Source organism: Mus pahari, chromosome 14 (assembly GCF_900095145.1).
Source record: "Mus pahari chromosome 14, PAHARI_EIJ_v1.1, whole genome shotgun sequence".
Classification (NCBI taxonomy): Eukaryota; Metazoa; Chordata; class Mammalia; order Rodentia; family Muridae; genus Mus; species Mus pahari.
In genome coordinates, this window is record NC_034603.1 from 3,564,321 (window position 1) to 3,590,529 (window position 26,209).

At 44.0% G+C, this 26,209-nt stretch overlaps 1 protein-coding gene across 1 annotated transcript in view; it reads right to left on the reverse strand.

The window, feature by feature from the left end:
- The window catches only part of Dock2 (dedicator of cytokinesis 2), a 412,012-nt gene that overhangs the window by 380,950 nt on the left and 4,853 nt on the right, over positions 1-26,209 (reverse strand). The window contains exon 2 of the mRNA XM_021211816.2: positions 6,254-6,337. Within this exon, the coding sequence (XP_021067475.1) occupies positions 6,254-6,337 (84 nt within the window). The remainder of the gene's footprint in view (positions 1-6,253; positions 6,338-26,209) is intronic.

The window sequence follows — 26,209 nt, forward strand, 5'->3', positions numbered from 1 at the left end:
GGAAACCACAGTTAAACAGGTGGAAGCCCTTAAAGAGGAAACAAATCCCTCAAAGAAATACAGGGAAACACAACCAAGCAGGTGAAGGTACTGAACAAAGTGACCCAAGACCTAAAAATAGAAGTAGAAACAGTAAGAGATCACAAATAGAGGCAACCCTGGAAATGGAAAACCTAGGAAAGAGGTCAAGAACTACAGATTCGAGCATCACCAACAGAATACAAGGGATACAAGAGAGAATCTCAGGCATAAAAGATACCATAGAAGATACTGACACAACACTCAAAAGAAAATACAAAACATAAAAACAAAACAAAACAAAACAAAACAAAAAAACTCTTAATTCAAAGCATCCAGGAAATCTAGGACAGTGAAAAGACCAAACATAAAAATACTAGGAATAAATTAAAGAAAGTGAAAATTTCCAGCTCAAGGAGCCAGAAAATACTGTCATCAAAATCACAGAAGAAAACTTCTCCAATCTAAAGAAAGAGATGGCCATAAAAGTATAAGAAACCTACAGACCACCAAATAGATTGGATCAGAAAGGAAAATTCTTCCATCACATAATAATTAAAACACTAAATGCACAGAACAAATAAAGAATATTTAAAACTTTAAGAAAAAAAGGCAAAGTAACATATAAAGACAGACCTATCAGAATTACACCAGACTTATCAACTGAGACGCTAAAAGCCAGAAGATCCTGGACAGATGTCATGCAGATCCTAAGAGAACACAAATGCCAGCCCAAGTGACCATACCCAGTAAAACTCTCAATACATATCTATTAATCCAGTCCTACAGAGGATAATAGAAAGAAAACTCCAACACAGGAGAGTTTCTACATCAACAAAAAAACAAGAAATTAATCATCTTATAGCAAACCGAAAAGCAGCGAATCACTCACACATAATTCCACCTCCAACAACAAACATAACAGGAACACACAATAATAAATCTTTAATATCTCTCAAACTCTCTAATAAAAAGACATAAGCTAACAGACTGGATATGCAACCAGGATCCAGCATTTTGCTGCATTCAAGAAACACACCTAAACAACAAAGACAGACACTACCTCGGAGTAAAAGGCTGGGAAAAGGTTTTCCAAGCAAATACTTTCAAGAAACAAGCAGCAGTTGCCATTCTAATATCCAAATAAAATAGACATTCAACCAAAAGTTATCAAATGGGATGGGGAAGGGCACCTCATATTCATCAAAGGAAACAACCACCAAGATGATATCTTAATTCTGAATATCTACACCCCAAATGCAAGGGTACCTACATTTATAAAAGACACTTTACTAAAGCTCAAAACACACATTCAGCCTCACACAATAATAGTGGGAGACTTCAACACCCCAATCTCAGCAATGGACAGGTCATTGAAACAGCAAATAAACAGAGACAGAATAAAGCTAATAGAAATTATGAACCAAATGGATTTAACAGATATATACAGAAAATTTCATCCCAAAACAAAGAATATACCTCCTTCTTAGCCCTTAACAGTACCTTCTCCAAACTTGACCATATAATCAATCACAAAATGGGCCTCAGCAGATACAAGAAGACTGAAATAACTCTATGCATCCTACCAAATCACCATGGACTAAGGCTTGAAGTTAATAACAACAAAAACATCAGAAAGTTCACATACCCATGGAAACTGAACAGCTCTCTACTAAATGATAACTTGGTAGGGAGGAAATAAAGAAAGAAATGAAAGACTTTTTAGAATTCAATGAAAATGAAGACACAACATACCCAAACATATGGGACAAATGAAAGCAGTGCTAAGAAGAAAATTCAAAGCACTAAGTGCCCTCATAAAGAAATTGGAGAGAGCCAGGTGTGATGGTGCACACCTTTAATACCAGCACTCGGGAGGCAGAGGCAGGCAGATTTCTGAGTTCGAGGCCAGCCTGGTCTACAAAGTGAGTTCCAAGACAGCCAAGGCTACACAGAGAAACCCTGTCTCAAAAAAACCAAAAAAAAAAAAAAAAGAAAGAAAGAAAGAAAGAAAGAAAAAAAGAAAGAAAGAAAGAAAGAAAGAAAGAAAGAAAAAAAGAAAGAAAGAAAGAAAGAGAAATTGGAGAGATCCTACACTAGCAAATTAATAGCACACCTGAAATCCCTAGAATACAAAGAAGTAAACACACCCAAGAGAAGTAGAAGGCAGAAAATAATTAAACTCAGTGTGGAAATCAATCAATTAGAAACAAAGAGAATGATACAAAAAAAAATCAAGAAAACCAAAAGCTATTTTTTTTTTTAGAAAAATCAACAAGATAGATAAACCCTTAGCCAACCTAACTAAAAGACACAGAAACAGTATCCAAATTAACAAAATCAAGAATGAAAAGGAAGACATAACAACAGAAACTGAGGAAATTTTTTTAAAAATCATCAGGTCATACAACAAAAGCCTTTACTCAACAAAACTGGAAAATCTAGATGAAATGGATGATGTTTTAGACAGATACCATGTACCAAACTTAAATCAAGAGCAGGTAAACTATCTAAACCGTCTCATATCCCTTAAGGAAATAGAAGAAATCATTTAAAAACAACAACAACAACAACAAAACTCCCAACTAAAAGAGTCCAGGGCCAGATGGCTTTCGTGAAGAATTCTAGCAGACCTCCAAAGAAGAGCTAACTCAAACTCTTCCATTCAATAGAAACAGAAAGTGCACTACCTAATTCATTCTATAAATCCATAGTTACTCTGATACCTAAACCACATAAAGACCCAAATTTTATTAGTGAATATAGATGAAAGATAATAATATTTTGGCAAACTGAATCCAAGGACACATCAAAGTCATCATTCACCACGATCAAGTAGGCTTCATCCCAGGGATGCGGGGATGGTTCAATATATGAAAGTCCATTAATGTAACCCACTATATAAACAAACTGAAGGGAAAAATCACATGATCATCTCTTTAGATGCTGAAAAAAACATTTGACAAAAATACAATATCCCTTCATGTTAAAAGTATTGGAGACATCAGGAATTTAAGGACCTTAACTAAACATAATAAAAGCAATATACAGCAGACCATCAGCCAATACTAAATTAAATGGAGAAATACTTGAATCAGTTCCGCTAAAATCAGGGACAAGACAAGGCTGCTCACTCTCTTCATATCTATTCAAGATGGTACTAGAAGGTCTAGCTAGAGCAATAAGACAACAAAAGGAAATAAAGAGGATACAAATTGGAAAATAAGAAGTCAAGGTATCACTATTTGCAGATGATATGATAGTATACATAAGAGACCTCCAAAAAATCTACAAGAGGACTTCTAAAGCTAATAAGCAACCTCAGAAAAACGGCTGGATATAAAATTAACACAAACAAATCAGTAGCCTTTCCTTATACAAATGATAAACAGGCTGAGAAAGAAATTTGGGAAACAACACCTTTCACAATAGCCACAAATAGTATAAAATATCTTGGTGTAACTCTTACAAAGCAAGTGAAAGATCTGTATGATAAGAACTTCAAATCCCTGAGAAAGGAAATTGAAGAAGACCTCAGAAGATGGAAAGATCTCCTGTGTTAGTGGATTGATAGAATTAACATAGTAAAAATGGCATCTCTACCAAAAGCAATCTACAGATTCAATGCAATCCCCATCAAGATTCCAACACAGTTCTTCATAGACATGGAAAGAGCAATTCTCAATTTCATATGGAAAACAAAAAACCCAGGAGAGCTAAAATAATTCTTAACAATAAAAGAACATCTCGGGGTATCACCATCCCTGACCTCAAGCTGTTCTATGGAGCAGGGTATTGGTACAGAGGTAGATCGATTGACCAATGGAATAGAATTGAAGAACCAGAAATAAGCCCACACACTTATAGACAGTTGATCTTCAACAAAGAACCCAAAAACATACAATGGAAAAAAGAAAGCGTCTTCAATAAATGGTTCTGGTCCAACTGGCAGTCTGTATGTAGAAAAATGAAAATAGATCCCTATTTATCACCTTGTATAATGCTCAAGTCCAAGTGGATCAAGGATCTCAAAATAAAACCACATACACTGAATTTAAGAGAAAGTGGGAAAGAGCCTCAAACTGATTGATACAGGTGAAAATTTGCTAAGTAGAACTTAAATGGCTCAGACTCTAAGATCAAAAATTGATAAATGGGATCTCATGAAACTGAAAAGCTTCCGTAAAGCAAAAGACATAGTCAATAGGACAATTGAGCAACTCACAGATTGCTTCACCAACCCCACATCTGATAGAGGGCTAATATCCAAAATATATAGAGAACTCAAGAAGCTTACCTCCACAAAACCAAATAACCCAATTTAAAAATGGGGTACAGAGCCAAACAAAGAATTCTCAACTGAGGAATCTCAAATGGTCGAGAAGCATCTAAAGTGTTCAGCATCCTTAGTCATTAGGGAAATGCAAATCAAAACGACCCTGAGATTCCACCTTACACTAATCAGAATAGCTAAAATCAAAAACTCAGGTGACAGCATATGCTGTTGAGAGTGTGGAGAAAAAGGAGCACTCCTTCAGTGCTGGTGGGATTGCAAGCTGGTACAACCACTTTGGAAATCAATCTAGTGGTTCCTCAAAAAATTGGAAATATTTCTACCTGAAAACCCAGCTACACCTCTACTGGGTATATACCCAAAAGATACTCCAACATATAATAAGGACATGTGCTCCACTCTTGTTCATAGCAGCCTTATTTATAGTAGCCAGAAGCTGGAAACAACCCAGATGCCCCTCAACAGAAGAATGGATACAGAAAATGTGGTACATTTACACAATAGAATACAGTCAGCTATTGAAAATGAATTTTATGAATTTTGCAGGCAAATGAGTGGAACTAGAAAATATCATCCTGAGTGAGGTAATCCAGACCCAAAAGGACATACATGGTGTGTACTCACTGATAAGTGGATATTAGCCCAAAAGCTCAGAATACCCACTATACAACTCACAGACCATATGAAGCTTAACAAGAAGGAAGGCCAAAATGTGGATGCTTTAATCACACTTAGAAGGGGAAACAAAATAATTATGGGAGGGGGGTCTTGGGTGAGAGAGGGGAGGGGGAGGGAAGAAGGAGAATAGGTTCAGGTATGGGAAGAGACAGAAGTCCAGAAGGCCAGGAGAATAAATAGAAATATGTAGAAATGGGGGTGAGGAATGGGGTGGGGTAAGGGAAACCACTAGAAAGTCCCAGATGCTAGGGATACAAAGAGGCTCCCAGAACCCAATGGGGACGACATTAGCAGAAATAACCAACAGAGGCTGAGATAGAACCTGAAGAGACCACGTGCAATAGATAGACAAGGCCCCCAATTGAGGAATGGGGCCACTCACTCATCTCAAAATTTTTAACCCTGAATAGTTCCTATCTAAAGGAAACACAGGGACAAAACATGGAGCAGAGACTGAAGGAAAGGTCATCCAGAGACACCCTCCCCCACCTTGGGATCCATCCCATCCCCAGACACCAAACCCTCACAAGAAGTGCTTGCAGACAGTCACCTAATACGGCTGTCCTCTGCAATACTCTGCTAGCACCTGACTAAGATGCAGACACTGACAGCCAACCATTGAACTTAGCCCAGGGACCCCAATGGAAGAGTTAGGGAAGGACTGAAGAGCTGAAAGGGACTACAACCCCATAGGAAGAATGACAGCATCAATTAACCGGACCCCTTAGAGCTCCCAGGGACTAAACCACCAACCAAAGAGTACATGTGGGTCCATGGCTCCAGCTACATTTGTAGAAGAGGATTGCTTTATCTGGCATCAATGGGAGGGGAGGTCCTTGGTCCTGTGGAGGCCTGTTTCCCTAGCGAAGAGAGATGCTAGAAGGGTGAGGTGGGAGTGAGTGGGTGGGTGAGGGAGTAGCCTCTTAGAGGCAAAGGTGAGGGGGCCATAGGATGGGAGGTTAGGGGGAGACTGGGAAGGGGGACAAGATTTGAAGTGTAAATCAATAAAATAATCAATAAAAAATAATAATAGTGTTGTATTGCTTATGAAGTAATGACAGAAACTGAATATACATATTCCAGATGTAATATTGCCTGTCTTCAGTTGGTTGAACCTCCATGGACATAGATCCTATGGGCACAAAGGGCTGACTGTACTCACGTGACACTCAAGTTTGTATTTAGGGAGAGTACCGCAGGTGCTATGGGTTCTTACAGTGAAGGGTCCAACATCTGAGGGGCACATAAGCAATACTGACTCACCTCCACAAGTCTCCTGTATTCGTACCACATCGCCAATCTGTAGCGTGAGATGCTGAGCTTCACTGCCTTGGAAGTTGTAGATGGCTGTGAAATGGAACATGGAGACAGTCAGGGAGACCCTTCGGTACTTTGATCATTCTTTCATATTGCTGCCTCTGTCTTGAGTCTATCTCACATGTATGAAACCCAGATGGGCTACGGAAGGCCAGTGTGGAAACCAGCTGTCTACTTTAATCATCGATACAGACCCACTTGAAAACCCACCTCTTCCCACACAGGTCCTGCACAGTAACCTGGATGACCAGGAGGCTATTTGTACCATCCATACATTTAGCTTTTGCTGTGCTCCAAGCACAAGGTGTACATCTTCTCTTCTGCTCACAGCAACCCATGTGAGGCGGGGGCTGTGAGCCCAGCAATGGGAATGAAGACACTCTGGCCAAAGTCATCAAGATGACCTTGGGGTCCAGGAGTTGCCACACAAACACCGATCTCAGTCAGATAGGGATAGTTTATTGAGCATACATCCCAGGAATGGTTGACCAGGACCATGGTCAGGATTTGAGAATTGAACCATGACCTCAAGCTAAAATCTTACAGGGTTTTTAAGCCCAAAATCTACAAACATCTGTGCCAAGTTATCTCACCAATCAGGATTCAGGGATAGGGGATTTCCTTAGAAACATGTTTTTGTTGCACATTTTTTCATTGGTTGGTATACTTAATTGTGGCAGGGGACTTGCCTTGTCTAATATTCATGCCTTAACCTGTCTACCAGGATGGGACTTATCCAACATTCATGCCGTAACTTGCCAACCAGGATGTCAGTTACCCATGTACATGTCTCTTTCAGTCAAGTAGGATATCAGTTCCCAGGGAGGTCTTAGGAACTTAAACTTTACTCGACACTACTCAAAATAGAAGTCTTATTCCAAATTGTTTCTTATATTAGAGTAGGTATTTCTCTTGTGTTAGGGTCTATCCCATGGTGCAGCTTATACCATGAAAGCTCATACATGAGTGCAGGGAGTGCTGTCGAATGGCTGGTTCTGGTCCAATCTTACTGTGGGTAACTACACAAAGAAGTTCTACTGACTTCTATCTTGATTGCTTTCCAAGGGTGCACAGCATAAGAGAATATGGAATCAATCTTGGCCCTAGAAAGGTTCCTAGCAATAGCAAAACATATGAGGAAGTTGTCTTATAATGGCAGGCTAGCCAGGCGACTGTTACCTAGGTCCTAACAAACAACAGGAAATTCACCCAGCTTCCATACTCTCACCTACTAAATTGGTTTGCCTCTTGTTCCCGGTCTACTCCATCTCAGGAACAAAATCCCTATATGAAGGGCACTCCATCACTCCAATACTTACACAATCATCTTTGTCTAATACCTATGAGAGTTGGAATCTGAACTGTCCCTCATGGGCTTATGGTTAGAAAGCTCGGTTAGACAGCTAGATTGTGACACTATTTTGAAGGTTGTCAGCCTTTAGGATGATGGGACTGGCTGGCGGAAACAGATGACTAGGGACGGGCCTTTGGAGACACTCTTTTCTAATTCCAGACTTTGCTTCCTGCTCCATACAGATATGACTAGTCACTGCCAGAAGCTCCACCTTGAGATGGAGCCACTCTGCTGTGCCTTCCCCCTATGGTGGCCAGAGATTCGTTTGAAACTGTGAGACAAAATAAAACCTCCTCCTCTCAAACTGTTACATCAGGTATTGTGTCACACCAGGAGGAAGTAATACAGAGAACATCTTATCTGTTTCCTACCCAACCACAACCAACCTAGAGTGACCAAAACAAACCAAAGCTTCCCGAGGGTGAAGTGTGACTGTGGCTTCCAGAAGGCCAAAGTCACACTGCTTCCTAAAGGTTGTAGGTGTCACGCATGACTACTTAGTATTCAGGAATGTATTCCCATCCACAGGTGAAGAGTTAACTCAGTAGCAAAGTGTTTCCTTGGCAAGTATAAAGTTACAGTTTCAATCTCCAGCACCCAGCATGGACAAAAAACACCAAGGGAACTTGTGTTCTCATCCAAACTAATAGTTCCTAATGGCAGGAGTTGTCAGAGAGATCACCACACCATCAAAGAGGAGGAAGAGGTGGGCTGTGCGGTATCACTGCTGTGGTCTCCTTTCCCCATGGCAGTGGCCATCTTGATGATGTCTGCCTTCGTCTCTCATGTAGGTTCCTGGAGCTGTAAACAGCAGAAGGACCTTTTCTCAAAAAGTTTTGTCATGAGTGCACGTGTGTGTGTGTGTGTGTGTGTGTGTGTGTGTGTGTGTGTGTTCCCTGCCTGCTGTTATATCTATACCCCAGAACACTCATAGAAGCAACTCTACAGTGGCCAATCTCAAAGACATTAAAAACCAAGCCAACAACCAAAATGTCTTTCCTAAACCCTGGGAACTCAGGATTAGGGCTGAAATACTTCCAAGAATAGTGGTTTGGAAAGACATCCACCTATACCAAGGAATTTAAAAGGCTATGCATGAATGTTAGGCATATGCCAGAGGTGCAGAGCTGGGGGAGGAGGCGCGGGGGTGGGTGGGTGGGAGGTGATGTAAGGAATCCCTGAATTCTCAGCTCTGACTGAATCTCAATAGCCTTACAGGCAGGAAGTCAGGCTGAGCAGAGCTACAAAGGCCAGGGTAAACCCTGAAGGCATGCCAGCACACAGAGCCAGAGTGAAAACCAGACTCTTTCCTTTTCTTTTGACTCCAGGAACTTAGAGTCTCCAGTGACTACACACACAACAAATAAACACAAACATATTTCTATAAAGCTACTAACCATCTAAACATTACCACCTGTCTTCGTTGGGGTTTCTATTCCTGCACAAACATCATGACCAAGAAGCAAGTTGGGGAGGAAATGGTTTATTCGGCTTACATTTCCATACTGCTGTTGATCACCAAAGGATGCAGGACTGGAACTCAAGCAGGTCAGAAAGCAGGAGCTGATGCAGAAGCCATGGAGGGATGTTCTTTACTGGCTTTCCTCCCCTGNCTTGCTCAGCCTGCTCTCTTATAGAATCCAAGACTACCAGCCCAGAGATGGTCCCACCCACAAGGGGCCTCTCCCCCTTGATCACTAATTGAGAAAATGCCCCACAGCTGGATCTCATGGGGGCATTTCCCCAACTAAAGCTCCTTTCTCTGTGATAACTCCAGCTGTGTCAAGTTGACACAAAACTAGCCAGTACACCACCCATGTCAAGCAATGACAGCAGGTCAACAAGAAGAACATGTCTGCTGCAGCTATTACATCCTAATAATATGCAAAGTATCTACTTTTCAATTCAAAAGTATGAGAATGTTAAGAAGAAAATACAGCCAACTCGTGGGAAGAGAGAAGAGAAAATTGGGCAAGAGAAAGGACAAATAGCGGACTTAGGAGACAAGGGGTTAAATCAACTGTCTTACATGCATTTAAAGAATTAAAGGAAAGTAGGACAGAAAGCAAAGGCAATGGGAATGGGAATCCAGAGTAAAAACATCACTGATGACATAGAAATCACAACGAATGGAGCTGGGTGTGGCAATGCACAGCTACAATCCCAGGACTCAGAGACTGAAGCAGAAGGACTGTGGGTTTTGAGTGAGGCCAGTGTGAGAACTTACCTCAAAAAAGTTAAACAATGGAATCAAACAGAAACTCTGGATAGAGGCAACAACAGTAAATATGAAAAGAAAACAAACAAACAAACAAACAAAAACCAAAAGAACAGAAATAGAGCCAAAAACCTTACCAGAGAACTTCAAGGGCAGAGTTGAGAGTGTGGGAGAGAAAATTGCTGACCTTGAAGACAGGAGAGCTGAGATCAAGCCAGACCAAGATGCACAGAGACAAAAGAGCAAACAGAGATGAACCGATTAGAGATCTGTGTGTTACAGCCAAATGCACCAACATGCCCATAAGGAGAATCCCAGAGTGAGAGGAGAGAGAAAAATGGGCAGAAAAAAACTGAAGAAATAATGGCCAGAAGACCCATGTCTCTACGGCAGGAGACGCAGGGAAACGGAAGGAGGTTAAACTCACAGCCGTGCACAATGAGACACATTTAAGTCCAACCGTTATAAACTAAGATGAAGAATTTTAAACAGTTATACAAAGGACTTTAATGAGACAATGACATGGGGTCCCCTTTAGAAACCATGAAAAGGGGGGAAAAAATCGAGAAATGGAGAATTTCATAGCTCATAAGATTTTCCTTCAAAAATGAAGAGAAAATTAAGTAAAGAACAAAAACTAATTAAAAAACTGAACCCATAGTTAATATCGCAGTCTAATAATATCATAATATAAAATATATTATGTCTCTGACATATACTATAGTAATATGTAATATACAATAACACCATAGCTAATAATTACAGCCTCAATGAATTAATATGATTGAGACAAACAATAAAATGTTATCAATAATGCTATATAAAATATATAAAATAATATTAACAAAAATATCTATGATACCAAAGGCGATTGTAGTGTAGCAGAAATGGTGATGTTGGGCTGGGAAAGAACATAGAGTAGCATATACTATGAGAATACAGTTACCTTTAGCTCTGACTACATTCATATAAACAAGTGTAATTAGTCATAAAGACCAAGTTAACCAATAACCACCAACAAAACAGCTTAAGAGGCTCAGCTTTAAAAACACTGAGTGATCTTCCAGAGTGCTCCAGTTTGATTCCCAGCTCCCCTATGAAAACTCAACCACCTGTAACCCCAATCCCAGTGAGATCTGACACCCTCTTCTGGCCTCACTAGACACTGCACATGTGTGATATGCAAGCAAAATATTTATACACATAAAAAAATAAAATAAATAATGTAGTGGCTTGTGTCCTCATGTTAATTATGTTTAACCAAAAACCTGTTTGCAGTGTCCTGCATGTAGGAAATCTGTCCCCAGTTGGTTTTTGACTGGTTAATAAAGTTACAGGCTACCAATACCTGGGCAAGGAGAAAGAGGCGGGGCTTTTAGGATCTCAGGGGGCGACTGAGGAAAGAGGAAGAGGGGATTCTGCCACGAAGAGGGAGCAGGAGAGGATTGCACAGGACAGGTGCAGGAGGGAGAGACAGCCGACACGGAGGTACAGGGGAGAAGAGATCCCAGAAGGACAGTCCAGCAAGGTCCAGGACAGCCAAGATGAAATGCAGATTTAGCAAGTATTAACTCAGGACTATTGGAGGGGGGATGTGTGTTAGTCACGTGGAGTTAGGGAGTGGCCCAGCTGTTGCGCTGCTTAGGGCATATTAAAAATAAGGCTGCTGTGTGTGTGTACATGTGCATGTGTGTGCATGTGTGTGTGTGTGTGTGTGTGTGTTTCACTCATGAATCCAGAGCACTTGGACGGTAGCGAGAAGTGTGCACTGCCCGCAAGGAGTTCAGAGTTCAAAATAATTTTAAAAATTTAATAGCCTTGAAAATATTTAAAAAGGGAAAACATTTTAAAAGGAAAGAAACACAGGCAAGTGTGAAAGAGAGACAAATGAGAACCGAGGGGGGACAAAGATGTGCGTGTGTGACTGTGCCATGATGACCCCATGCTAAGGCAACACGAGGGGAAACAATCAAGTGTAAACAAAGTTGCAATGGAAAACCAAGGATCAACAAAAACAAAGATGTGAAATATACACAAAGTCAACGACCACATGAAAAGAGAAAATATTTCCTCAATATCTACTTGAAAATGTACACGGAGATTAAACCTCCTGGCTCAGAGGTTGCTGAGACTGGAAAGAAGCCTCGTCAGTTAAGAGCACAAAAAGTTTTTGTGCCAATCAATTCTGAGCACTGACTTAGGGAGGTTCACATGCCTCTAACTAGCTGCAAGGGACCCAACTCTCTCTGTTGTCCTCTGAGGGCACCGCACCCAGATGCACATAAGTATACACAAACGTGTACACACATACATATACACATACATATACATATACATACACACACATACATATATGCATGCATGCACACACATATACAACATACACAACACACACACATAAACAACACATTTATTTATTTATTTTTTAAAAAGGGATTTCAGGAAATATTTTTTTTAAAATCCCAATCCAACTACATGTTGTTTCCAGAGACTAGCTTTAGGTACTCAAGTAGATCTAATGTTAAAAAAAAAAATGAGGAAAGGTGTAGTTACAAATATAGAACAGTGAACTATATTAACAAACACTGACCCAATTAAAGAGACGGGCAGTTCTACAACAGTAGTTGAAAATCTCATTAACTGGATATCAGCGATGGATAGAAAAATTAGGAACAAAGTCAAAATGGAACCAGAGGAATTGGCCAGTCCACAAACGACTGGTCCTGACCAACCGCTGCTGTCCAGAGCAGCCGAGTCACTCCTCTCAACGTGCAGGGACCACTGCAGCATGGATCACAGACTGGCTGCCCAGCAAACCGTCAGCAGTTAAATGACTAAGATCATGACTAGTACCTCCTGTGACCACAGAGAAATAAAGCTATAGGTCCATCTCAGAATCAAAACTGAAAACAAAATCACAAACGAGGGCCAAAAGCTCAAGCGACATGAAATGGCAAACTCACAAGAAAAGTTAGGAGATCTTAGACAAGTTAACATAGGCACAAAAAGCCACCAACGCTCGTGGACGCCACAGAGGTGGGATTACACATTTCACAGCTAGAGGTTTCTGCCAGGAAACACAAAGAGACCGCAAATTACCTACATTTCTAATTTTTATCAATTAATAGAAGAAAAGCAAACAAAACCCAAAGACGAAAGAAAGAAAGAAAGAAAGAAAGAAAGAAAGAAAGAAAGAAAGAAAGAAAGAAAGAAAGAAAGAAAGAAAGAAAGAAAGAAAACAATGCAAATTAAAGCAATGAGGGGTGGACAAGAGGGGAGAGCCAGAATGTACTCCCCAGGAGTGATAAACAGATAGGCAGGCAGAGTAAAACTGAAGGGAGGCTTCATGTTACCAAGTCAGAGTGAAAGTGAGGACATTATGGCCCACAAGTCAGAAAGGAGAGAGATTATAAGCGGACAGTCCTCTAGCTACTGCCCCTTAGAGTGAATGCAATCAGAAATGAAACTTTCACAAGATAAGGGTCTTTCGACACTGAACACCCAAAAATTCAGTGACCTAGATGAAATAGATGTATTCCTTGAAAGAAACTACCAACCTTGACTCATGAGAAAACATAAATTCAGTTATCACGTCCCCAAAGGGCCTGTGGAGATAGCTCAGTTGGTAAAGTGCTTAAGAAGCCAACATGAGGACCTAGGCTTGCATCTCTAGCATCCATGTAAAAGAGCTAAGTATGATACTATGCATCTGTAAGCTCACTGGAGGAAGTAGAGACAGACAGATCCCTGAGTTCATTGGCCAGCCAGGCAAACTCAGTCAACGAACTCCAGATTCAGAGAGAGGATCTATCTCCAAATAAGAAAGATGAAGAAGAAGACATCTGTCATTTGGCCACCACACACCCACCCACCCACCCACCCACACACCCACACACACACATACACACACACACACGCCCTATGATGCACACAATTCAGTGATAAATATATACATACAGTATGGATCAACTTTTATTTATGCTCACTTCAAGAGCCAGAGAACACTAACAAAACCCTCAATAGCAGACATGAGAAGCCCTCTTTTGAGTTGTTTGCAAAGTCTATCTAAGAGTTGTATGTCCTCAAATATATGACCTCCTGATGTTGCCCCTTAGTTACTCCCCAGAGATAAAAGGTACCCTATTGCTGAAGACACCACACACTTCAGACGCAGGGCCCTGAAGCTCCTGAGCTGTAACATACCTGAATGCTCTCTCCCTGAGGACTTGCTCCCGTGGTACCAGAAAGCACACGCCACTTTCCAAAGGAAGGAGGAAGCCGACAGCCCATCCTACCCAGCTATAGCTATAAATCACATCAGTGACCAGCATGGAACAATAACCCACAGGGTGCAGTAGTGGCACACATGCCTTGGCAGTAACCAACAGCTCTAGTTGGATTAAGACCCACTTAACCAGAAGGATGCCACGCCTGCTATCTGAAACCTAGATATCTATTCAGTGTTAGCATTCCTAGGCTCCGCCTCACAGTTACCTGGCAACAGCCAGGTGTGCCAGACTCACTGTCAAAGGGGCTGCTTGCCCCCTCCTCTTTTGCTCTTTGTTCTCTTACCTTTCCCCACCTCTGTCCCTTCTCTCCCCATCCACTTCCCCCCTCTCTCCATGTGTTCTCTCTCTCTCTCTCTCTCTCTCTCTCTCTCTCTCTCTCTCTCTCTCTCTCTCTCTCTCTCTCTTCATCATGTGGCTGGTACCTCAGAGCAAAGGAACGCCTTACCATGGATCCACAGAGGCACCCCCACCCCTCACTCCCCTCACCCCCTACCCCTACCCCTGCACCATACTGCACCTCTACCAAACATATCCCTGGTTTTTCTCTTCCTTTTTTATAAAATACTGCCCTCAGTACTAGTGAATTCATGGTTATTGGAGGAGAATCTACAACCATTAGATAATCAAGCATAATCCCTAAAAATAATCTATAAACATTTGTCCTCATACCCACAAATAAGTGTATCTTCCCCTCCCAGCAAAGAAACTTCTCATTGCAGCAGACTGAGACCACTAAAGAAAACCACTCAAAATGCAGAGTTCTGGAGCGCAGTCCTAATGTATACAAACACTCCAGCATCTAAGGCTCAGAAAACATTGCAAAAGAGGGAGTGGAAAGGCTTTAAGAACCAGAGGATCGGGGAGTTTGCTGTGAGACTTCATCTCCTAACCTTAAAGGCTACACAAATAAAATCTCACCAACATGACTGCCGAAGTGTGAGCTGAACAAGGTTGACACCAGCAATTTAAAAACTGATTTCCCTAGAGACACGCAAATGCCAAAGAGCACATGAAAAGGTCTTTGGCATTAAAGTCATTAGGGAACAGCCAATCAGAAGCACAGCATACCACCTCACATGATATGACCACTCATTGGTACGGCCATAATGTTTTTTGTTTTTGTTTTTTGTTTTTTGAAAGGGATACAGAAAAATTGTAATCCTCAAAAATTAACATGGAAACAAATCATGTATAGCAATTAGGGGACAGTGTGAGCAATCTTCAAAGGCAGGCAGAATTAACATGGGACCCATCGATTCTAATCCTGGATTCACACCCCAAATTGTTAACAAGAATTCAAACCAAAAACTTTCATGTGAGCATTTATTGGGCACTATTAGCATACGCTGAAAGATCGAAACAACCCAGGTTATCTATCAATAGCTGGATAAGCAAAATGTGGTATATGCACACAACGGAATATTATTCAACCAGATAAGGGTACAAACTACTTGTACATGGTACAATACAGATGATCTAAGAAAAACACACTAAGTACGAGGAACGAGACTCAAAGAACCAGTGTTCTGCTCTGTCCCATTTATACTAAAGATCAGAAACAGAACCACAGAGATGCCAACAGCTAAGTGGTCACTGGACCAGAACGAGGGGTTGCTGCTTAACGGCTACTAGACTCATTGTTGGAGAAATGCAATCTTGTACAGCTAGGCATTAGAGACATAGCTGTGCTACTGAATGGTGCGACTTAGCGTGGCTAAAACAGCAAGCTGAGAATTCATGTGTTTAGTCAAAATTGCCAAGAACTATCTGTGCACCGAGCACCTGAAGTGTGTGGAGGTGCTCTAGGATGGAGGGGTGTGCTGGTGAACAGGATAGGGGAGAAGAATGTTTGGCCTCAGGGAGCTAGAGACAAGAGAAGTGCTGGCCATATATGGGGCATGCCCTCAGTGATGTACAGTCATTAGCAGCAGCCAGGAGGGGAATCAGGCAGGATGGCCTCCACAGCATGACAGGAGTAACAGACCCATCTACAGTGACTAGGATGAAATGGGCAGTCCCATCTCTGGAAGCCTGGGTCATTATAGAACATCAGTTATCCGTAGTATATGGGGTGACTGGAGGCTTCCTGGGGTGCAGGTTCTATGCCCTCATAGCTCTGCTTTCCCTTTAAGCAGGAAGGAGAGTGCCCAGGGTCCTTTCACATGTGGGCAGTGAGCCCTGCTGCTGCCCACTCTGTAGACAGTGGGTCTGTTCCCAGGAGCCTCCCACCTGCCTTGGCAGCTGCCAGCGACAGGCCGGACTTCCTCTCTGTGTCTTAAGGTAGGCATCATTCTGCCAGTTCTGACGACCCTGAAAGGCGTCTGGGGAACCAAGGGAGTAAATGACACTTTACACGGGTTGTTAGGGTTCCTGGAGAGAGACTGTATGTAACCAGACCTCACCTATCTGGGAGTGCGGACCGAGAGTAATCCTGACAGAACCAATGTTCTTTGGATATTCGCCTTGGACTAGACACTGGTCAGAGCTCTCTCTTCTTATGTGTTTATAATCCTCACAGCACAGCTTCCAAGATCAAAGGATAGTGTCCATATGCCAAGTGAGGAACAGAGAGGCTAGTGAAATTACCTAATCTCACATAGTGCCTGAGCTGGGCATAGCATGTGCTTGCCCCTGTGCACACCCTGCGAGAAGCAGCTCTAGGCTTTGTATAGATTATTCTGCATCACAGACAACCCCCTCCCAACTCATCTCCTTTCTCTCCTCTCTCCCTCTTCAGCCTCCCATCTCTATAACATATCTCGCCCTAAACTCATCAAAGAGAGCCCGGTGACTGGGAAGGACTCGGAAGGATGGCAGCTCTACCTTTTAGTTGAGTGTGACCTTGGGTGAATATCTGCACCTCTCTGGGTCTCGTGGTGTGCTAACGGTATCTCTCAAACAATGTTATTAGGATACTGAACGGGGTCCGGTGCAAGGTGTACCCTGTGGCCCTAACCTCCGGGTGAGAGTATTCTCAGGGATGGAAATTCGCTGGGAGGTAGTGAAGCTTAGAAAGCATGAGGCAAGGTCTCAGACCGGTCCTTCACTGGCTCTGGCCTCAAGCACAAGGCCACAGTGTGCCATTCTCAGTTTGTGCCCTGCACAAGGCTAAGGGAGGAACCTGGCTAGGGTCTGCCTGCCCGAGTGTGTGTGTCCCACACTTGTCTTTCTGTAATCCAGATGGCCTACACTGAATAGGAGACTCCATCTTTCTAGGCCTCAGCATCTCCAGCTCCCACTGAAGGGCAATAGGATGCCCTTTTTTGGCCCCAGCATATCTGTGGCTGATCCTTGGACCTGTGCTATCTGGGCCCAGGCACTCAGATGAGCAAGCTAACTGTGATTCGCTAGCTCTTACTAACCATTTCTGAGACTTCCTGCTTCCTCTAAGTAACCTAGAAATTGAGACTACACCCAGTCATTTAAAACAAAAAACAAGGCATCCAATCAGTACTCCGGATGAACAAATGATGTAACCACACACCACCTGCAATCTAACACTCCCCCAATCCCTCATGACACCTGGGAGTACGTTTTAGCATGCTTCCTCATTTGTGGTCCCAGTTAGCCACGATTCCACATGGCCATCCTCGTTCTCAATGAAGATGATTTTATTCTCTGTCAAAAGATTCCAAAAAGACCCACCCAATATTAATCATGAAAGTCTGGACTGTCTGCAGGATCAACACCCAGCCACAGTCCGAGCTCAATCAATATGAGCCACATTTTTTTTTTTTAAGCAGTATTACAAGATCTCCAAAAGCCAGCTACTCAGAGAGCCACTAACTCCTCGCAAGCTTCAGGTCACCTTTAACCCCACTTCCCAGCCCTTTGCAGGCAGTGGCATGGAGGGTCACCATTGAGTGAAGTTAAACCTTTGTCTAAAAGCAAGTCTGGAGAGAGCCCCAGGGTTCAGGGCTCTCTTCTGCATAACCCCACGGTTTCTCCATTCCCTCTGCACGTGACCTGGCTTACAGTCTTCTCCCCCACTGGCTGCTGGCGCTTGGACACATGCCAGTGTGCTAATGTCCTTGCTAAGCAGGCTCTGCACTGACTCTCTGCTCCTCCAAGCTAGCAGTTGGCCTCAGGACTTGGCCTTGGGGCAGACGGGACTGCAGGATCAACTGTGGTTTCCACAGAAGGAAACCACCCAGATGGGGCGTTGCCTATGCAGCAAATCAGGTCAGCACACGGCACACTTTACTGAGTTTTGCTCAGTCTCCCGTGGCTTTTGACCAGAGTCCTTTCCTTTACACCCTGCCCACTAATGTCAGGCGAGAAAGTTCAAATCTGTCAGCTTAAGATGTCTCGGAAACATTTTGTAACTGTGCCTCCACTGAAATGTATGTATCTGCCCCAAGGACTCACTGGTTGTAAATACAAAAGTAACTGATATCTGCTTATAAGCCCACCCTCCCTTTGCTGAGGACCTCTGTTCTCAAAGCTTCGTTTGCTAGGGTAAAACAGACTAAGGAAGTGACTCTGCTCACCAGTACCTGCTTCTGTTCAATTTTTCTAAATTACTAAAAGGAAACTCTTGTGCAGAATTCTACCCTTTGCTGAGTGTGATTGCTTATCTCTGACCCTCTGTCTGTTTCTGACCAGGCTGAGGGAGAGTCCTTGTTCACTCTCTGTAAGGCGCATCCCCCATCAGCAATTTAAGTGTGCAATGGAAAAGGCAGAAAATCATCTACAATGGGAGCTGGTGATGTGGCTTGATGGGTAAAGGTCCCGACTGTCAAACCTCACAACCTGAGTTCTGTTTCCCAGGAGTCACATAGCAAAAGGAAAGAACCAACTCTCACAAGATGTTATCTGACCTCCACACCAGAACCTTGGCATCCATACACACACAGTAAACAAACACATGTGGACAAAGGACACTTTCAGAATGAGAGCCATTGACACCACGGCCATGACATAGGCAAATGGGAGAGTTTACTCATAACCTTTGGTCCTCAGCCAACTTACAGCCAGCATCCTCATCACAGATGCTCCCATCTCCCATCTCAGGTGCCTAGCTCCACACAAAGGACGTGAACATCTCCTGCATCAAGTGCTACACCCAGGAACATCAGCAGCGGAAAAATCAGTGAGAACCCTTGAAGACATTGTTCTCACAGCCAAGGATCAAAGGAGCATTCCAAGGACTGCGACCACCTGAGGCTGGCTCCAGCAGGACACCAGTAGAAGTCCCGAACTGGTAATCCTCGAAACAGCTGTTGTGAGGCTATGATGGGATGCCCATCAGCCCTGGAAACTGAACCATCCAGGGAGGGTCTTGGAGCTTGGGCCCCGGGGCTGCATGTCCCTGTGCCATCTTTAGTGAATCCAAGTGACCCCACCCAGCGAACAGGAATCAGGCTGGGATTCCAACGATGAGTTCTCTAGTCCAGAGGTCCTCAGTTTGGGACTAGTGTCCCTCTGGTGATACTTACCTTTGCCTTAATTTGGGGCTGGGTAGAAGGCTGAGTGTTCTTTCTAATATAGAGGCCAGACATTCTGCTTAACCATCGGCTATGGCTCACACGTGGACTGAGTCTGTACCTTTGTGGCTCAGGAATTGGAGGTGGGCCCCAGAGTGGCAACACCAGGAAATGGTAGAACCTTCAAGATGCTGAGCCCAGTGGATGCTGGTCCGCTTATCAAGGCATATAAATAACCATTGGAAATGAGACTGATTGATTTTCCCAGAGAAAGTTGTTATAAAAAGAAGTACGAAGCTACTTCCCAGTCTCTGGCTTCTCTTGCTCTCATCTCCACTCTTACCACAGTAGCCATGGCCCTGAAGTCCTCACCTCAGATCAACGATCACTCTCAGATCTTCAGCCACTAAATCTGTGACCTAAATAAACCTCTTTTCTTTGTTAAGTACTCTGCTTTGGGTACTTTGTTATAGCAACAAAAAAATGGATTGACACTCCACTGTATAAGTGAAGAGATAGATCTATATCAAAGAATCATGCCCAACTCACAGTGTCAGCTGGACCAAAGCGAGTAAATCCTGCTTAGAATGATGTGGGTGTTCTCCATAGCACAGACACACACATGTGCATGCATGTGCGCATTCTTACATTCACATATACACTGTGGAGTTAGAAAGAATGAAATCAACCGCATAGCCTCCAAGCCTCTGGCATCTGACGAATCCTTCAGGTCAGAGGACTAAATGGCTCTTGTTCTCCGGAAGCCTCTGAAATCTGGTAGCAGAGCCACACAAAAGAGAAACAAGAGGCTGCCGGGCACAGCAGCTGTGGCCTCTCAGAGGACCAGAAAGGTCCTGTGAGGGAAGTGAGACTAGAAGGAGAGGGGGGAGAAGAGCAGGGACAAGGGACAGAAGAAGAGCAGTGGGAGGGACAGGAAGGGCGGGAATGCAGGGGAGGAGTCAGCAGCGTGACCTGTGAGGACACAGCAGGGCCATCCCGGTGGATTTCCAGGGTGTGAACAAGTGGGACTGACCCAGTGACTGAAAGGGTCACTATCAAGAAAGACTTGAAGAGCTATGGCACTCTCATAGGGCACAGCCTCTTGGAAGGAAAGGAGTGGGGTGAGAAGATGGAGGCCGGATGGAGTAACTCAGTTCATCTGAACCTTGTAAGGCTCAGAAATGGGAAAACTTCACATTCTACCTCTCTGGTTCTTCCTTCATCTACCCATCCATTTATCAATTCATCCATCTATTCACCCATGCACTCATCCATTTATATATCCTTCCACCCACACATCCTTCCATCCAATCAACAACAACTAAAGAAGCATGTTACCCAACGACCCTAGACAGAGGGTCAGTTTTGGCATGTTGAGCTTCTATTCTATGAAGGGTCCCAGACAATTCAACAGAAGACTGAAGTGAAATATGGTGAGTTTACAGGAGGATCGTGGTGATATGAAACAAGGGGTCCGCCTGTCCCAGCCTGAGAAACAGGAGATTAGGAGACTGTGGCGGTATTTGTAACCTCATGCAGAGATTTACTACTGGTCTGCATCCCAAAGGCAGGGTTGCGTATCACTATTCATCATGGAAATAAGCTGATCTGAATAGATTGCAAACAAAATGAGAGAGAGAGAGAGAGAGGGAGGGAGGGAGGGAGGGAGGGAGGAAGGGAGGAAGGAAGGAAGGAAGGAAGGAAGGAAGGAAGGAAGGAAGGAAGGAAGGAAGGAAGGAAAGAAGAAAAATGTTTTTCTGACTCTCAGCAGGTCCTTTGTCCAAGCATACTTTGGCACGCAGAGCCTTGGTGACATCCACTGTGGCAGTTTACAGCGTGGTCACTGAGTCCACTTTCTCTGGCGCATTACCTAGCTTGTACAGACGGGAGTGACTGATTTATAACACAGACCGCACATACGCATCCTTTCTGGAAAGACGGGCCTGCAGCTTCGGCTGAACTCTCAAGGGAACCCACTATTAAACAATTAGAGTCTCTGCTCTCCCATTTTCCTGTTACGCCTGGGCTGGATGGACAAAGAATGATATCCCAGTGGAGCTCTGTGCTCAGACAGAGGACCAGCTACTGGGAAAAGGCACTATGCTTACTAATTCAGACACGATGCGACCCCCGTCCCACCCCCGCCCAAGCTAGTGGATTGAAAATGTAAATCCCAAGACCTTGCATTAGGATTTGATGACGTCATGAGTGTAGACCCCAAGGTGGCATGAGTTACTCTAAAGAAAATGAAGACTTGAGTTGATGCACATGTGGTGCCCTCCTCCATGTTTGTAAGCTGCAAGAACCCTCAGCAAACTCTAAGAAGATGCCCATGCCAAGTTCCCAGACTTCCCAGCCTCCAAAACCATGAGCTAAATCAACTTCTATTCTTAAACAATTACCCATTCTGTGGTGTTCTGTTATAGCAATAGGAAGTAGACCACGGTGCCGGTGTGAAAAGTGACAAGACAGAAGGGCTGGGGTGCGATTTCAAAAGAACCTAAAATGGGCTGGAAACATCTCCCAGCTTCCTCGCCTGTAAAGGTGAACACATCATCCTCCAGGCTATGGTGAGGTTTGGACACAGAAACACAAATCTGTCTCAATGCATTATGAAAGGGTGAGGCAATTCACTGTTTAAAGGGAGGCTGGTGACAACTTAGATCAAGAATGAGTAGAGAGGTCCCGCATGCTGTTCTGGCTCTTCCAGCTGTTCATGTCAGAAGCCTTAGGACCACCCTGGACACCTCTGTCTCTCACACCCACTTGCCCCACCTACATTGTGATGTCCAGAGTGAGGTCCGTGTCAGTACACCTGCAGCCACCCTCAGGGGTGAGCCACCGCCACCTCAGATCTAGGTCACTGCGGCAGCTGTCTCACCGGCCTCTCTGCTATGACACTTAACTCCCTTTTCACATCCCATGAAACTGCCAGCACGAGTATAAGATGTGTTATTTCACTACTCCGCCCCAACCCCTGAAATACCTCATCCCACTTTTCTATCAAGAATCGCATCTCCACAATACACAGAGGTCATTACTCCCTATGACCACCTCCTACACAGCCCATTCTTACACTTCCACCTCTAATCCAGCCGCCCGGCCTCCCACACAGCAGAGGGACTTCCTCCTTGGGACGTTTATTTGCATTGCCTCTGCTTTATAATCAGAATATTCTTCCCTTAGGAAACTCCCTTACCGCTGCAGCCAGTGAAGCGAGAACAAAATCTCGCTTGGCAGGTGTGGCGGTTGGAATGAGAATGGACCCTGGAGGTTCATGTATCTGAATGCTTGGTGCCCAGTTGGTGGGACTGAAGGGAAGGGATCAGGAGTTATGGTCCTGCTGGAGGGGGTGTGTCCCCGGGAGTGTGCACTGAGGTTTCAAAAGCCCATACCAATCCCAGATAGTGCTCCCCCTCTCACTGTCTTTTTCTGTGTCTCTCTGCCTCTGTCTCTGTCTCTATCTATCTCTATGTCTGTCTCTGTCTGTCTGTCTCTGTCTCTGTCTCTCTCTCTCTCTGTCTCTCTGTCTCTCTTTCTCTCTCTCTCTCTGCCTCCAACTTATGGATCAGGATGCAAACTCTTAGCTACTGCCCCAGCACCATGCCTGCCTGCCTTCTGCCATGCTCCCTGCTTTGACAAACATGGATTCTAATCCTCTGGACCCATGACCCCCAAATTAATTGTATTCTTTTATAAGTCATTTTGGTCATAATGTCTCTTCAGAGCAACAGACAAGTAACAGACACCAGGTAAACCCACAGCACTTGGCTGAAACCAGTGTTTCCACTCTGTAGTGGCTGATCACACCAGTGAGGGTGTCTCAGGGTCTGCCCACCACAAGTCATCCTCTGCCTTCTACCCTCCACCCTCATGTTACAATGAAACTAGAACCCCATCTTTCTTTCCTATAGTGTGACCCATGACCTAACAGCGCCGTGTATTGTTAGAACTCTGAGTTCTCCAAGCAGTTGCTAGAGAAACATTTGTCACGGTATCTCCATCCATATGTCATTAGTCACATCCTGCTCCTCCAGGACCAGTTTCTGCCACTGTGAATTTAAACCAGTGTGGAAGCTGCCTCATCCTTGTTGGGGCAGAGAGACAAAGGATGTACTTCTCTGAGAACAAAATAAGCAGGACATCTTCAGCAGCTCAGTGACTCAGCCTGACTGCTCCTCGACTCACACCAATTATTGGAGGGAAGGAGGGAGGGAAAGAGGGAAGGATGGAGGGAGGGAGGGAGGGAGAGAGAGGGGATATTAAAAGATGTGACTGCTCACTGGACACGAATTTGGGGGTTAGTTTAATTTGGGTAAGAGAAAAAACAAAAAAAAGAAAGGAGGGAGGGAAGGAAGGAGGGAAGGAGGGAAGAAAAGAGGGAGGGAAGGAGAGAGGGAGGGAAGGAGGGANTCATCCTTGTTGGGGCAGAGAGACAAAGGATGTACTTCTCTGAGAACAAAATAAGCAGGACATCTTCAGCAGCTCAGTGACTCAGCCTGACTGCTTCCCTAGTAACACCAATTATTGGAGGGAAGGGGAGGGGGAGGGATGGATGGAGGGAGGGAGGGAGGGGGGGAGGGAGGGAGGGAAGGAGGGAAGAAGAGAGAGAAGAAAGGAGGGAGGGAGAAAAAAGGATAATGAACAAAAGAGAAAAAACAAAAAAAAGAAAGGAGGGAGGGAAGGAAGGAGGGAAGGAGGGAAGAAAAGAGGGAGGGAAGGAGAGAGGGAGGGAAGGAGGGAGGGAAGGAGGGAGAGAAGGAGAGAGAGAAGGAGGGAAGAAGAGAGAGAAGAAAGGAGGGAGGGAGGGAAGGAAGGAGGTAAGGAGGGAAGAAAAGAGGGAGGGAAGGAGAGAGGGAGGGAAGGAGAGAGGGAGGGAAAGAGGGAGGGAAGGGGGCAGGGAAGAAAGGAGGGAGGCAGGGAGGGAAGGATAGAGGGAAGAAAGGAGGGAGGGAAAGATAGAGGGAGGAAAGGAGGGAAGGAGAGAGAAGAGAGAGAAGAAAGGAGGGATGGAGGGAGGAAGGGAAGGAGGGAGGGAGGAAGTGCCTATTAGAGGAGACATTTGAGGTGTCTCTACCCAGATCCCTCTAGGTTTGGGTGCTAACGGCAAACAGCATCACCGCCATTTGTTCAATATATGCTGCAGAACACAGACTATGACACTCATGCATTATGGACGGTTAAAGATCAGCAAGCTTTAAAAGAAGCAGCCAATCCAGACATCCAGAAATGAGCAGGACATTCTGGCACCGCACTTCTGTCTCTAAAGACCGCAAATTCATGAGGCTCAGGAGAAAGCTGAGTTTGGAAAAATGCATCTTTCAACCAAAGCTCCTTCAGACCTAGACATGATGGTCAGAACCAAGCCAGACATTGACTCATGAGGTTCCCACATACCTGGGTCGCAGGTCTTTACATGGGTGTAACCAACCAACTCATGGGGTATTGTCTAAATGACCCCAAGTTGCTGACACATCACAAAGGAAGAGGCCAGGCGCCAAAAAACTAGCATTGGGAGAAAACGAAGCTTTCAATCCCTGTGTTTTTGTTGTACCAGATGAACATCTTGGGGCAGGTCTAAAGACATAGTTAGTCCCTGGTCCCAGGATGCCCCCAAGTATTTTCTTTAGAATCCTTTTCCCACTGCTCAGGGACCTGCAGATGATCCATGATAAGACCCTTCTCCATAGTATGCTTGTCCATGGATAAGTGTTCATTTATTTCAGCAAGACACCTCACAGATTCTAACTATATGCTTGTTGATCGACCCACAAGGTCCCTTTGTCTTCATTACCAGAATATAAGCTTCCAAAGGGTAGGCCCCATTTAGAGCTAATTCTAACATCCTTGGTGACTAACACGATGCCTGGGACTTGGGAGATGACCAACAACTTTGTAAGAAATAAGGGAAGAATGAGCTAGTGCTCAAGCAAGTGAGTAGAGTTGTTGCTGCCTTGATGACTCAAGCAGTAGAGTCAGTTCCTCTAAAGGAGTGCCCACTCTTGCTATTAGGGAAGCATGCTGCCCAAATGCCACCCATGCAGACGGCATGCTCCTCTCCACGGACCTCCAGCTAGACAGGTACTGTGACAAGTCATGTGACCCAACTATAGCCCTAGCAAACTGAACTAGGCCGGGACAACACTCCTAGTAGAGTAGAACCTGTATGTAGGTTGGCAGTGACTTGGGTCGTCTTTTTAAAAAATCAAAATATTCATTAGAAAGTATTTACATTCTCTTTTGCTGCTTTGATTGATTTTATAAAAGGTTTTGTTTCTGTGAAATACAGACTTCGAAATAAAATCTTTGAGTTCCCAAGTATGATAGTCAAGATAGTAGCCATTTCTTGTGCTAGTATAAGATTTGTTTTTTTTTTTCTTTTTTTCTAAATTAAAATAGAATTACATTATTTTCCCCTTCCCTTTCCTCTTCAATCCTTCCCCACCCCACCCCCACCCCGCATACAAATCCCCTTGCTCCTTCTCAAAATCATGGCCTGTTTTATGGGTAACTATCTTGAAAGGGTAAATTGGGTCCCCACTCTGGATCTTCCCTCTTGCAACACAGACGATTCTATGGTTGACTGAAACCATACAGATTTCAAGCAAGGGTCAC